A 15,890-nucleotide genomic window follows, 5' to 3' on the forward strand; every position below is an offset into this window, starting at 1 on the left:
ATTTACTATGGGGCAGGGAGGGGGTCTGACTCCCCCCTTCAGACCTCAATATGACTCCCTCCCCCACCTGAATTTAGCTTCTGCAAAATTTTTGTCAAAACTAAGATAAGCCTGCATAATTCAAGCATCCAGAGAAACAGGTCAGTTTCCTGTAGTATATCTTTGCCTTTATGGTACTATGTGGCTCCTTTGTCATCTTCACTTGATTTGGGAAAACTGACTCCAACTCCCCCCCCCCCCTAGAATTTTGGCAAAATTAAGCCACTGCTCAGGGGCTGCAGAAACCTAACATACTAAAACTCGCACAGGGAATATGAAGCTTAATGTCTATAAAATAAAGGTGTTGGCGATCTCGTAGACAGGTTACTAAACAAAAATTAACAAATTTTTTTTTTTTACCAAAAAATACCAACATGTCCCTAAGTGATAATCTATTTCTATGACTAGTAGTCTATAATTTAACTCAATTTAAAAAACAGGTTTCATTTGATATAAAAGTGAGAACCCTTCCAATAAACAAAAGATAAAACTAAATATAAAAGGTTATTTTGATGTGTCCCAAATATTACTGCAAAAAATTTTATTGTTACGCTGCTGATGAGTTACAACCATTTATGGCTTACAATTAATACATTCTATTATCAGGTTAATATTCAAAATAACAGATCTTTGATTTCAGTAACTGGAAGAAATTCGGCACATCCAAACAAAAACAAGTTATGAGGTAAAAATGCATAAATAGGAAAAACATTAAAATTTGACGTCAGTGGCGGCGATTTAAAAAAATTTAGGAGGGGAAGGGGAGTGTATTTTTTAAAACTAAGCGAGGGGGTAAATTCACCTTTTTTCCTTTTTTTCAATTAAAATACCAAAAATAGGCATTTCCCAATGAAAATGTCCCGACTTCTCTTCCTCTAATTGACGCCATCCTTTCCATGAAAAGCTAATATCTAGGCCAAAATATTTTTAGAGCCTAATTAGCCCTTATATAATTTACGTAAAATTTGGAGTAGTATTAATTGTTGAATTCTGGGAATTTCAGAATGTTGTCATAATGGTAACATTCATGGTTAACACCCCCACCCCTTTCAACTGTAATTTTAACATATAGATAAGAGTATAATCAGTGGGCCCTTTGGGTGAGCGAATTTGGTTCTCGCAATAATTTTAAGTCAAGTTCTATTTTACAAAAACGAAATGCTCATTTTTGTTAACGCGTATTTTCATAAAATTTCTTTTCCCACACAAATTCCCCGGTAAAATACCCGGTAAAATAGAGCATCACCTCCCTGAGCAAGATTAACCGTAAAGTATCTCCTCCCCCTTTAACCTAATTCCTAGACAAGTCATTGATTGCATCTACGTAGATTATGTTCACTCATATGATGAGTTATTGAGCATCTTTCTTCTCATTGGCTGCAAGTTTCTCAAGAGGTACTCCCATGGAACCAAGCAACGAAGAAGCTGGACCAGGTAGACCGTGTTGAGATCTGTAGGATTCTAAGAGGCCATTTAGAGAAGCTGCATTTATCGCCACTGGCTGAAATTCTATATCTTCGTTTGAAGTGGAAATGTCTTCTCGACCTTGCATAACACCAGAATCGATCAATTCTTGTTCCATAGATTGCATAAGGTCGTTGGAAACTCTGTCTGAAGCTAGAGAAAAAGCATAAATCAATAAACTTACAAGAAGTTCCTATTACTACTTTAAACTCACAATAATGCCACAAAACTTGACGAACACAACTTTAATCCAACTTTGCACTGACAGGGAGCGCGTTTCATTACCACAAGAATTACTTACTCGAGTAAATCAAACTTTCTGAAATTTAATCTGTCAGGGATAGGAAGTCTAACCATGTGTTAGCTGAGACGTTTTGGAAAGCTCAGAATAATAGCATTGCCCACGTGCGCTATAATTCAAACGCCAGGGCGGAGCAGTAGCAGTAGCCAATAAGAAAATACAAAAAAAAGGACAAAAAAAAATTATGTTAGTCACCTCTGGTCATCATCCCGTTTTCAGGGGATTGAGTGTAACTAATCCCGATATTTGACAATTAAACATCTTGGTATTAATCCTTGGAATCTGTGATGTTTTTATTACGCCTGAAGCGTCACCGACAAGTAATTTTTCGCATTGATAGGGTGCTGGATCTAGGGATAATCGAAAGGTCAAATACAATATCTTTTAAAATGTCAAAGATTATTCGCAGGCAAATAAGTGCAACTTCATTTAGACAAGGCCCAAGCAAGAGGGGGGGGGGTGAAAATGGGGTAAAAGTAGGCATATCAATGTTAAAAATATAAGGAAGTAAAAAAATCAAAATACCAGGGAGAAGGGTGGGGGAAACTAACCGGAAGGCCTCACGGCAAATTTGTGGGTTGTTTCTTACAATTTTGAATTTGACGCATTCAAGTAATAATAATCTTAGAGAAATATAGGAAAAGTAAACGAAAACCAAGATAAAAAAACATTTCGAAAGAAAAAATAACTCGCACTCGAACTTTAAATAGCTTAAACATTTAAATCTTTCATCCAATCAATTCCTCCAAATTATCTACATTAAAGAAGACAAATTAGCTGAAAATCAGCAATTTTTACATCGATCAGGACACTGATACCAGACAGATAATCATATTTTTTTTGGGGGGGGGGATATATAAAGAAAACATCGTACCATCTTGAAATATAATTCAAAAGTCTAGATAGGAATAGTAAGTAAATACTAGGAAATCTCACTTATAACTAATTACCCTAACTATCTTTTAAGAGGACTCTGGTTTTTAATCTCAGCAGTTAAATATCCAAATTAAAAAAACATGGCTCTTAAAATAAAAAATCTATTTAGGCTTTAGATTTGCATAAATTTTTTTAACTGTACATATTTACTAATCAAAATGTTTGTTCTTGCTGTGAAATAAAAAACACAAATACCAAAAAGTTAGGCGAAAAAATGCCAAAGACGCAGGATGATTTTGGATGATTTGCTATGGAAATCATAGGCTATGGAAGCTTATGACAGAGACAGATCAATTATAAAAAGGTTACAATTCTGAAAAATTATCATCTCCTAGGGAAAGAAAAGAGCAAAGACCCCCCTCCCAAATTTTCATAGCAAATTCGTTTGCTCATACAAAATATATAAGGATAAATAAAAGTTCAAATAGAGATAAAATCCTTTTAATAGACAGTGATGACTTCCACAAACAGTGATAAATTTCACCAAAATACTAGATATTTCAGTCACATATGCAGTGACCGTCATCAGTAGTAAAACTATCAGGCAAGGGTTCTGACAATTCGTGTATCCTTCTCTTCTTTATAACTCAGCTCTGTTGGCTCTTCCTATAATAGTTTTCCGTGTAAATAATAAACAAAAATGCCTACAGTTCTTAATATCGTAAACCACTCATTTCAAAAATAAATAATTTGTATTATGTATAAGAAACGCTGTTATTAAATATCATTTTTGTTGTGATTCGAGAACGAAGTAGATACAACTGATTAAGTTTTTCGATGAAAAGTAAAAAATTAAATTTAAAACTTAAAAGGGTTGGAAACAAGCTTATGTAAGACATCAAGCCTAAAACGATCATAAATTACCGCGAATGAAGAGATAAAACTAACAACGACCACAAATTAGACTTAAAAATAAATTCAAGCCCTTAGGCAAACATGACAATAGCATTTTACTGAGATTTGAAATTCAGTTTAGAAAAAACCTGAGATTGTTTTATTCAGCCATTGATTTTGTACTTGATATTGGAAGGAATGGATGGAAAAGGAATAAAATATTAATGAAAATATATTATATTAGATTAATAAAAATAAATTGATTTTCCACAAAGATACTACTACTGCTACTACTACGAAACTACTGACTGTAGCACCCAGCCGCCTGAGGCCAACACAGCTACGCGCACCCCTCCTCAATCCTAATCTATTTAAAGCCTCCCTCTCTACACCCTCCCAAGAAGTTATAATTTCCCTTAGATCATTCCTTACGACCTACTCCCACCCCATTCCTGGACGACATGCGTTTTGTTTGCCTGTAGATGGTTGGCCTGAGATCTTAAACAATCTGTCATCTTTAATCTGCCGAACTTGTTTTAGAAAAGATACTAGTGTCAACAAAAAGAACTTATCGAGGTTTAACCAGCATCCAATTTTGCTAGTACATCAATTCAAAAGAAAACAAAACTGTTAAAAATATAGTTCACTTTCAGTAGCTCCCAAATGACTCTACACCCGAAGTCAGGAACCTATGATTTGCAAGTTACCGAGTGACCCTCTGTAGTCTCGAAAAAACTGTAAAAACACAACTATACATCATAAAAAACGAAACGAACATTAAGAAATGAAACTGAAAATAGGCACAAAGAACCAAATTTTATTGTGAATACAGAGTTGTGGCTACGATAATAGGCGAAACACAGCGACATTCTCGAAAAGAATTTTATCATCATTAGGCGTGCGGCGTATGTCGATCTCTCAGTTGTACACCATGTTCAGTAGTACAAGATAGTTAAACAGTTATGGAGCTAAATAATTACTGAGCAGCTACCTAAGTGAAATAATTACTACTGTTTGAAAAATAATTTGAAAAGTAAAAACACAGACAAAAAAAAGATTATTTCAAGATGTGTGGACAAAAAAGCATGAATACATTAAGAATGGTGGCAAACTGATTAGTACTTTATGTAGAGATGTAATTACAGCCAGGAATAATAATATTAAGTAACTCTTCCCTTCAAAAGTGTGAGAGGGGCTCTCTTCAAAATATAAATATGAAATGACAAATGAAGATAAATCTGGATATACTGCTAAGTATGTATTCAACTTGGAAAAAAAAAAAAATATCAAATATTTTTTTTTTCAGGCTTAATCACCATGCGCCTGCCAGCCGTGTTGCAGTTCTTAGCATTGGCATTAATAAAAAACTGATTGGTTCTGAAGACTTATTTAATGACTTTGCAAATAAAAACAAACAAAAATAGGATCAAAGAAATGCCCTTTCAGCTGAAATAGCTTAGCGACGCGTTGAAGATATTCAAAAACAGTGACAAACAGGTCAGAAATGATTCGTGATCTAATGACGTTATTAGGACTGCAGTTCAAAATGTTACTGACTCAAACGTTCCTTAAATGTTTGAATTTTGAGTAATTTTGAAATGTACTAAAAAAGATTCGCAACTCCGCCCTGGCCTGTTGGCAGTGTTGTCTGATGAAAGTACTACATTTATTTTTGGTAATTTCTACCTTGGCTATTTAGTTTAAATACAATGCTGTAGTTTAACTATTATGTCGTAACTTGCGTTCATTCTAGGTTAGCAGACATTACTCAAATAATTAGCATCGTATATATAATAACAACAATTGTGCAGTAGTTACGTCAAATATATCTATATTTTCATGTTCAAAGAATATTGACATCTCAAATCTAATCTTAGCTTGAGACAACTTCCTTTATCCACCAGCTGCACCAAGTTTCTCACGTACAAGAATCTCGGCGTTAAGTTAGGTTTACTACTACTCTGTCTACTTTATTTACTCTCTGATGAAAATAGAGAAGAGAAGATGGACAACATTTACTTACTTACTTGTACTTGCAGCAATACTAAGCGTTTTCTCTCACACCTGGCATCTGAAATTCAGATGTTACGTGGGAATTCCTTTAACCGTAATATCCCCAGGGTTAAAGTAGCTGAGTTTACAGAGTCACACTACTGACCTCTACCTTAACCCAAAGGACTGTCGACCCCGGGACTCAGCCCCCCGTCCTAGAAGACACATTGGTTGCAAGTCCATTATGCTAACAATATTAGTAGTGTGTCAAAAAAGGTAAATAAAGTGCTTGATATGTCGACAAAATTTAGATTTAACGTCTAGATCAGCCAATTTTGGGGTATCTATAACCAAATTTTAGGTATCTGCAGTATACCTAAAAAGCAGTACTGCCTCCTCTCATTGTTTTGGGTTCAGAACCTCTTACCGCAATGCAAAGATTCTTTCAGTCTTTTTTTCCGCATAATTGACCAGGTTCGGTGGATTTTGACGCCCCCTACCTCCAAGAAAAAAACAAGAAATTCAGGTGTATGGGTATGCTAAAAAATTATAAATATCACACCTTCTTTTCATTTTTTTACACAATTAATAATCACATTTAACGACTAGCTTCCTTGATGTGTCAATGGCCTCTTCAAATCAAAGAGACAAAAAGTTTCTTTGACTATTATAATTTTTGCATAATATTTGCAAGTTAGAACCAACGTTTTGAACTGTGTTTCTGGCCATAAGGACGAAATCATTTGAAATAAGACTGGGAAATTGAACTGAATTAGACATAATAAATCTACAAGGTACCCTGATCTAGCACAGTGGGTTAATGATCTACTTCACAATACGGGGCCCGGGGTTCTATCCTCGCTGCAACACGTTTGGATGACAAACTTACTACTTGTTCCTGTAAAAAAGACCAAGCAACTGAAACGTCAATTTGACGACCTTTGCGCCACTTGGAATTTGTTTTGTAAAATTGAGTTTCATGCAGCACATGAGTTATACAGGCATCCGCATGGATGGAGGCTCAGACGAACACATGAACGAGACCAACGAGTGTGCAAAATTTATAAGCAAGAAAATGCTGACTTTATATTCTTCTTGAAAATAAATCCTCGTTAGTTTTAACTTACAGACGAATTTTCGCTTTAATCCTACAACACTCCAAATCAATTATATCAATGACCTCCTTTTTAATGAAATCGCAAGACACTATACTATCAGTGGCGCTAGCAGTTTCTAATCCTTATCTTCTCACGTTAAATTGCTGAAGATTCAACTGTTATCAATTTCCTAATTTATTCGTTTTACCAGGCCAGTATCAGACCAGTAATTCCATCGAACCCCTTCAAAGACAAGAACTGTACGAAAGCATACGTTGATTGATCATACTAATAATAATAAAAATAAACTGTTTCTGCTGTAAACTCTTTAGACAATCCGGAGAGATCTTGCAGCTATAGCCTCCCCTAGTCACAAGAATATTCGCCCTAACACATTTGGATGAAAAAAGAATGATAACAGTGAAAAATAGTTCTGAAAGCAACGTTATTGGTTTAACTATTATCATTTCTTTAATGTGGTATTGACAATTCTAGCATAGATTTGTTACAATTCAGGAGCTTTATAGAAGAGCTATTTTAAGCCATGACTTGAGGGTATTCAGCATGGAAACTTTAAAGCTTAACCAGATAATTCTTCATGATGATGAGAAGATGGTTATAAATCTGAAAAATTGGATGATACAAACCTCGAGGGAGATGAAATTCATTTTCTGGCTCAGAACTGTACTCGCTAAAACTTGAATCATCACCACTTTCATTACTATGGAAACTTTCATCGTCAGGTACTCCCAAATCTAGAAAATAATCATTCAATAAAATAAAATAATTAATAGAAAATAATTTCTAGATATTGATCTAGATCAATTGATATTGATCTAGATTGATCTAGATCTAGATTGATATTGATCAATATATATTGATCAAGAAAATAATCCGGTAAATTTCTACCAAATCATATTATTGAGTTAGGAATAAAGTGAATACACCATTCGATGCATTTTTTTATGCTGATTACGGATATAATCATCATTTCTATCGGAAATGAATTTCAGCCCCCCCCCCCCCTATATATGCGATTCAGGGTATATATTTCTACATTAGGGGGGTGGGGGTAAAGTTTAAACTTACCTCCCATTTACATCAGAAACAAAATTTGCCCCCACTCCCCCTAATGTAGAAATATATACCCTGAATTGGCTTATATAGGGGGGGGGGCTGAAATTCATTTCCGATAGGAATGATTAATATATTCGTAATCAGCATAAAAAAGGCATCGAGTGGTATATTCACTTTATGCGTAAGTCAATAATATGATTTGGTAGAAATTTACCAATAATCCTTCAATAAAATAAAAGAATTAATAGTTTGGAAGGAGTAAAACACCAACATAACAGCAAAACTTTATGTTCTGTTACAACATTGGGCTTAAGTCAATATACTTAAGTGGCATAGCTTAAGTGGCTATGAATTATGAGGCATCAATTTTTCACTTGAATGGTATTTCAACCATTCCTTTACCATCTCACTTGTGGTCACGCGGTGATGACAGAGTAGAACTGCAAGCAAAGGTGAGTAGCTGCAGGGAAGCTTAAAAACTTACTTCTAGTCACACCCAACATCCAAGCTGTCCTAAAAAATTGTTCTATACTCTTCAATTTGAATGCAGGAATGTTTTAGTTTTTTTCATTCCAGATTTTTGACCTCCGTTAGATTTTATCATGCGGTTCTATACCCCCTTCACTTGACTTCTGAAATTATCAGCACCATTCAGTGGTCCCGTTTCCCTAAAAAGTTTGGGGGGTGGGGTCACTTATTTTTTTAAGTGAAGACACAATATTACATCCCAATAAACGAGCGTTTGATGCCACTTTGTGCCGACTTTCGGCCCTATACACAATTTTGACCAAAAACGAGCCTAACTATAAAAGACCCAAAAACTAGGTGATACATACTTTTTTTGGAAATAATATGAATATACCATTTTCCTATGTCAAAACTCCCACACGGAAGCGTATTTTGTCCCCAGGTACATTATTGTGCAGACCATGATTTACTTATTATAATCAAGTAAAAATAAAACTTGAATTAAAAAAAAGCACTAATTTAACACGAAAGTAAAGAATGAAATATACTGTAAAATGACAAGGTACTCCCCTCAATCCTAGGGGAGTACCTGCCCCTTCCATGCCCTGTAGTTCAAGCAACAACTTAACTTGTGTTTTGGCTGAAAGCTTATCGCTATGTAAGAATCATAGCCTGATGTAATCCCTAATGCTTTATCTAGATATGCTATCTTCGTAAAAATTTTAAATGAAAATCTCTTAAGTTCTTCTTTTTCAGATTTGACTGAAAACACTATATGTCTAGACTCATTCTCGACGAATTGCGATAGGAAGAACATGTTCTAAAATCGTCTAAATATAGTCTAATTTTATCGTTATTTAAAGTTTTAACGTCACTCTTTATTGCAATGTGAAAGAACTTGATTTTGCAAAATCTAATTTTAAAGTGTTTTCAGGATAAAAACAGTGCTTGTTTCCTACCGTATACGGCGTAAAGATTCCAAGTAAAGCATATTCAGGCGGTTTCTATTCAAGGCTTGGCCATTGTCGATTAATCAAGCTTGTTGATTAATTGATTAATTAGGCAACAACATTGATCGACTCCTCGACTACCTCCCTATGCCAGAAAATATACGTTTTAAGAAAGTATAACGTTAAACAATGCGCATTTTTATGAGTTTCTCGACCACACGGAACTATTTTCCTGGTGAGTGTATTTATACATGATAGCATATATCTAATCTCGCTAGCCGATTTTGGGTTATTTTAATTAAGAAATGTTTCAACTATATAGTTTACTGCATAGGTGTGAAGAAGAAAAGAATAACCTTTTTCGGAAAAAATATCTCCCCATTCTTTTGGTCTGAGCCTTTAAATGTAGGAGAGGATTCACTGATACGACCCTAGTCCCTGAAGCATATGACTTTAGCAAGGTTTTAACTTGTAATTGTGTCCCCAAGAAATAAACAAGCTTCTAAAAAGTAATATATCGTCAAGTTTATTTAGATCAGTTTTTTTTGTGTTTTCTGTTCATGCCCCCCCCCCCCTATAAAGCTCAAATATGAAGGCCTGGGAATGATTTGTTAATTAAGGAAATACCAATTCAAACTAGGACTAAACAGACTAACAGAGCGTAGTCACTACACTACAACCATACTGTGATATGCTACCGATCCGGTGTCGAGCTCCTTCGTGTTGTGTTATCAAGGTGTTGTTGTTATATTGAAAATATGTTACGAAGAAGATAGATTTTATTTAAGTGGCCCCACTTTTGGGTTAGAAAAATGTTTCCGAAAGATTTCTGAAAATTACCGTGAAGTTGGATTTAATGCACCAAAATATGAAGTTGTGATTTTCAATAGAAATTTTTGAGTTGACGAGTTAATTAGAGTTGATGAGTTTTCATTGAACTTAAAACTCACCTCATGAGAAAATATAGTTTACAGAATCCATATGCTAACTTACACAAGGCTATTTTTCGCATTTGCTCTAAGGAAACTGGCCATTAATGGCAAATATAATTTTTCATTGTTAATATATAGTTTTTACTTAAGTCTTAATTTCATTTCTTTGTTTCAACACAAAACACTTTTTATTTGTTTTATATAATGGTTATACCCGCAAACACACCTAATACATTTTTCTACGGTAATACATTTACGTTCAAAACACCAAAAGCTCAAATTGGGATCCCCAGATTTTAGGAAAAAAAACGAAGAAGTGGCAGCCATGGCAAGACTTGAGAGAGAAATTGTCTTATTCTGGTAAAAAACCAAAATTCTTAGTGATAAAATTGTCATCCAACATATCTTGTTCCGCTCTTTTCAATGACTTATGTAGAGACTTTGTGTGACTCTCTTTTGCTTAGCAACAAACAATTCAATTAACAAACAAATAAGTTAGCAACAAAATTGAGGTATACTTTCTTAGAATAATTCTCTTGTGTGTCCTCATCTTTTTAGTACATCCCTGATACTTCTGAAATTAAATGAAAACTGTGAAATCAAAGTGAAAAAAAAAAAAAACAAAAAACGAGGTATTTCTTGTCAGCAAATTCATCTTATTCTGTCATTCCTACGAGATGAATTTGAGAGCCAAATTATTTTATGACTGTTTTGAGTATTTTTTTTTCTCATGCCTTGTAAGAGAAAATATTATTTTTTACGTTCTATCTTAGGATGTCAAATAGGGATATAGATTCAATTTTTTTAGTTTTTCAAGATTCTTTATAATATCGTATATAGAAGGAGTCATAATCTTTAATAGCAGTTTTTCTCGAAATACCTTTTCGAGCAGAAAGACAATTTTTCTTTCAGGTCACTAAGACCTGAGAGCTTTCCTCCCACCAGAAAAACTTGTTTCTCAAGTTAGTTTATACTTTTTTAGCTTTTTGAATATACACAATAAACCCTATAAAAAGATATTGTTCTTACTTAGGTGAAGAAACTAAAAAGTAAGCATGAGTTTTGGTGCAATAGGACTTTATCTGGAGGTTTTACTTCCTACTTCTCTTAAACTCTACCACAAAATATGTAAAACTTTGTCACATAGATAAGAGTCCCGAGGTACATAATCTCACCGGTTTCTTTGAGACGTCACAGATAGATATTTTAACTAATTATTGATTATAGACTTTGAGTAACATTATTTTGTTGATGCAACACAAAGGTCCACTCATTTAGCGTATAGTATCAGGAAGACCCCGGCGCCGCGCCGGCGGATCGACCGAACGCCGCCGCCGAGAGGCCCCGGTGAACCCCGCCGAAGTGGCGTAACTCCGCCGGCGCATCGCCGGCCCGCCGCCACCGGCCGAGGTGGCGGCGTTCGGTCGACTTCAAATTAATTTTGCGGCAATTCTTTATTGCGTCAACCGCAAAGTCGGAGCTTTTCCTTCTCGTATGGTTTAGTATTTCGATTTTACTGATTAGAAATCAAGCAGAGCTTACACTATCCCCGAATTTTCGGGTATTTCCCCGAAAATCTATGCGTCAACCCGAAAAAAAAATTAGTTCCCCGATTCTACAAAAATCACGCAATAACGGTACCACCCCTAGCGATTTATCACCAGTGACTTTCCCTGCCCAATAATACTTTGCACACCATAATTCTTCCCTACTCTCTTGTTCATTAATTTTTGTCTCTTTTGTTACTTTGCATAAGAACCAGACAGATGCAATATGCAATTGCAAATATTGTAATATACACAGTTCTTCATATGTTGACAAAAAAAGTATTGTCTTTATGAAATGAGTTTAAATCATTTTGAATGTAGTTTCCCAATCACTATTTCTTACATCCTTCATAGTCAAAAATTTTATTTTCAAGTTGAATAGAATTATAGAACGCATTCACTACTATACAGCTTCAGCCTTTTGTTGGATTTTGAAATTGACAGCCTACAGATTGTTTCTACAGCTGAATTGTAAGTTTGCAGATTTTTTTTTTGGGCTGTTTTTAGATAAGATTTTCTTAATGTTTAATACTCAATTATTGAGCACCTGATAGAAAATACAATCTTCTTTCTTGAACATTTTTACCCCCCCCCCCCCCAAAAAAAACAACAACAAAAAAAACCTACGGCTGAGACAAAATTTAGCTATAGACTAAGCAATTTACATGGTTGGGGAATTACATATTTAAACGGAATTTACCCCAAAAATATGATTAATAAAAATTTGTTAATTTTTGCTTATAAGGGGGGGGGGGGATAGGGGGCTATAGTATTTTAAGGATAGTGACAAATTTTTTATAAATTGAAGGGAAGGATCTATAAACCATCACTATTTTTTACAATTGAATTCGAGACGCAAGAAGATGGTATCAATTTCCTTTTAAACCACAGTGGAATATTTTTGATAAACCCAGGGTCCCCCATAAGGACTTGTTCATTGTCTTGGATATTTTGCGATTTCTCATAGGCTATTGGCCTTATTTGGCTTTTGTGTGTGCTCCCTTTTAATTAGATTCTTTGGATCTTATGGAATGCCATGGCAAATCTATCACTCAATTTCCCAATAATTTGAGGTACATCTAATTAATTTCGACATTTTTGTTGTTGTCTTTGTACCCCTTTACTTATACCCTCAATTTTTTTTCAAAGAATAATAAGCTGTTTAACGTTATTTTGCGTGTTTGTTTGAACCGTATAGTGACCTAGTTATTTATTAAGTAAATTATTTTTCTAATGAAAGCAGAGACGGTATCCTATCAAGATGGTATCGAGAAGGGGGGCATAGGGAGTTATTATATTCAAGTGATAGTACCTTGATTTTTGTTTATTGAAAGCAGGGATGCCAAAAAGTTGAAAAGTTGACAAAATTAACAATATTTTCGTGAGTTATACTTGATACAGAACTTGCATGGTTTTATCGTCCAAAGGAAAACGGACATATGCGTCCAATCCGTTTTTTTTCCTATTGATAAAACATGTTTAGTTTGAAAATATTCATTCAAATGTATCAAGAAGATTCACATTAAAACAAATTGGTGTGACGGAAGCGATATCGACATCCCCACCTAACGTTGCGCTCGAGTAACAATGACACCCTTGATCCATTGCCAAAGTTACATTAAAAGTCCAGGTCATAACAAAAGCTTTCAATGTGGGAGGTTCAAGGAGGAGTCTTTGACAGTCTTATGACCTCAAGGTACTAGATGTTGCAACGTTCTTACGTATCTACAGTGGTTGAAAAAAGTCGATCACCTCACAAATGACTGCCAAAAATATGCACTACTATAACATTTGGAATATTATAACACTATTTTCAAAGCTTTGAAGAAAAGCAAAAAAGGCTAAATATCCCTAACTACGCTTGAAAGCTCTTTTATAAAGACACTCGTTGGAGATTTCCATTGAAATGACAATAGCAGAAGCTTTGAGTCTGAGTGGGGATCAAAGAGGAGTCTTTGAGTATTTTGACTACAGGTGACTTATTGTTGCGACTTTCTTAAATTTGGTAATTCTTGTGAGCATTTGGAACATTTTGCTTGGATTAAAAGTGACGAACTAGGATGAAAATTTCAACATCTTCCTGGAGCTACTTCAGTCTGAATATTATTTCATTTAATTACACTTAAAACGGACGAGCTTTTCATTTTTACCTAAGAAAATAGCTGACACTTCATTTTTCTTCATAGCGAATAAACTATTAAGTGTTTTTTGTGTCATTGGAATTAAAGTGTTCTCATGTGAAGTGTTCATCATGTATTTTTCAATTTGATAAATTTAATCCTTTTAGATACAGTTTATAATTTGACTGATATTAGGTATTTATCAGTTTATAATTTGGAATGAATCCCCAAAAGAAAAAATGAATAATATCCAAAAGAGCAGCCAAAAGCAATTAAACAGCAGCAGTTCAGCCTTAGCCTACATGACGTATATTCTATAAATAAGCCAAAAAAAAAAAAAAACTTTTAAATGCATTTTTTTATTGTTATTAAAAACCAGTTTTTAATACAAGAAGGCTTCTTAGGAATCCAAAAGAGCAAAAAAAAAAACAAAAACAATCAATATCAAAGTCGCCCATTTCAACTGTTTTAAAGGTGCCAAAATAGATATAGGCAAAGGGCATTATGAAAAAATTAAGCTTCTAAGTTCAAAGTTATATTCAAAGTTTTTACCCAGATAACTGACGAATTTTGTGATACGGTATTTGAAGTTTATATGCAGTAGTGCTCGATGAAAAAAACTACTAATTTTGATAATTATTTATGTTAAGAATACATAGCTAATAGATACTTGAACTACTCGTATTATGCAAGGGTTCTGAAACGCCACAGCCATTTCGTTTCTACCGGATTTCTACTTCTCTTGATGAATAACGAAGAAGACCAGTTCCCGCCAGCGACTTGTGAATTTTTGAACTCATGAATAGGCTCGAATCTGTTGTAAATTTAAGCTTTGATTTGAGAAAGACTGGTGAAAACATTAATGTCTGCGGTCAACATTGCTCGCACCGGCGGCGCGCCACCGACATCATACCGGCGGCACGCCGCCAACATCTTACCGGCGGCGCGGCGTGGCGCGCTATTTTTGGCCCTGCCGCCACCGGCCCTCCCTCATCGGCACGGCGCCAGGGTCTAGTATCAGGGAAACGAGCATCCCTTATATCTACGTTTGCCTTCCTGAATTCCTTACACAGGTTTTCATGGAAATGTTGTAAAAGATCTAATATTGATTTTTATTTCTACGAGAGGAGTCCTTTGTCAGACGGATCCACATGGCAAGAGTAGAAGATTTGTGAGAGTGGCAAAAAATACACAGGGTATGATAAAAGTGAAAGAGAAACAAAATTTCGATTCGCCACCGTACATCATCTGTCCCTTTCTAAACAATGGCTTTACAGACAAACTTCCTTCTATATTTTGGACAAAGCAGCAGAGCAGGTGAATGAAGCTTTTTAGCAATTAGATCAAATATCAATTTCGGAAATTCCCTGAAAGTTTCATTCACCTAGCTAAACTCCTTTCTTTTAAATTCATTAAAACAAAAGGATGGCCGGAGAGAGGTTTGTTTACCCTGAGCAACTACAAAGAGATTTTTTTGTATTTTTTTTTTTTTTTTAATTAAGTGATGCATATATTCTTTTCATCAGACATAATTTGGCTTTTTCATCGATATTTACGACAAAAATTATTTTTATTTTTAGATCGAGCATCGAACGGCGAATCAAATGGACTGTTTTTTCATAAGCTACCTCTTTATGAACCTTACTTTATACTCCTTTCCCAAAAAGTCACTTGTACACAAATATTAATGCTAAAATAAACACAAAAAATAACAGTAAAAAAATATATGGCAAACAAGAAGTTTGGCTAAATTCTTGAAGTTCGGCACCATTGAGAGAGGTAGATACTCCAGAAAACTGAAGCACGAGTTGAGGAATATGACCTGGAGCCCGCATAGGATGGCAGGTTATTAGAAAACCCCCAAAACAGCTCGAGATTAGGGGGTTTAGGGGAAAGATAGATTTTATACAGTGGCGCCAGTTCATAAAAACTGTAGGGGGGGTCAACTTCCATTGTTTCTAATAAAAATACAAAAAAGGAGAAAATACCACCCCCTACCCTTACTGATGCACCGGGTCTTAGATAAACATTTTCGGTAGATTGGCTAATTCAGGATTTTCACTCCCTGGCATTGTGACTGTATTTGGCCATAATTGTTGCTTCGTGGCAGAAAACGACATTTTGACTGTGGCC

At 35.0% G+C, this 15,890-nt stretch overlaps 1 protein-coding gene across 2 annotated transcripts in view; it reads right to left on the reverse strand.

The window, feature by feature from the left end:
- Positions 1–200: 200 nt before the first annotated feature.
- Positions 201–15,890, reverse strand: part of LOC148942208 (protein ecdysoneless homolog) — a 222,158-nt gene continuing 206,468 nt past the window's right edge. For both annotated transcript variants that reach the window (XM_089103380.1, XM_089103381.1), the window contains exons 10-11: positions 7,311–7,418; positions 201–1,656 (exon numbers count right to left, since the gene is read on the reverse strand). In XM_089103380.1, coding sequence (XP_088959506.1) covers positions 1,391–1,656; positions 7,311–7,418 — 374 coding nt within the window. In that variant the 3' untranslated portion in view covers positions 201–1,390. The remainder of the gene's footprint in view (positions 1,657–7,310; positions 7,419–15,890) is intronic.

The sequence above is a fragment of the Artemia sp. Qi Xiang Cuo genome, chromosome 17 (genome assembly GCF_049724085.1).
Source record: "Artemia sp. Qi Xiang Cuo chromosome 17, ASM4972408v1, whole genome shotgun sequence".
NCBI classification, from domain to species: domain Eukaryota; kingdom Metazoa; phylum Arthropoda; class Branchiopoda; order Anostraca; family Artemiidae; genus Artemia; species Artemia sp. Qi Xiang Cuo.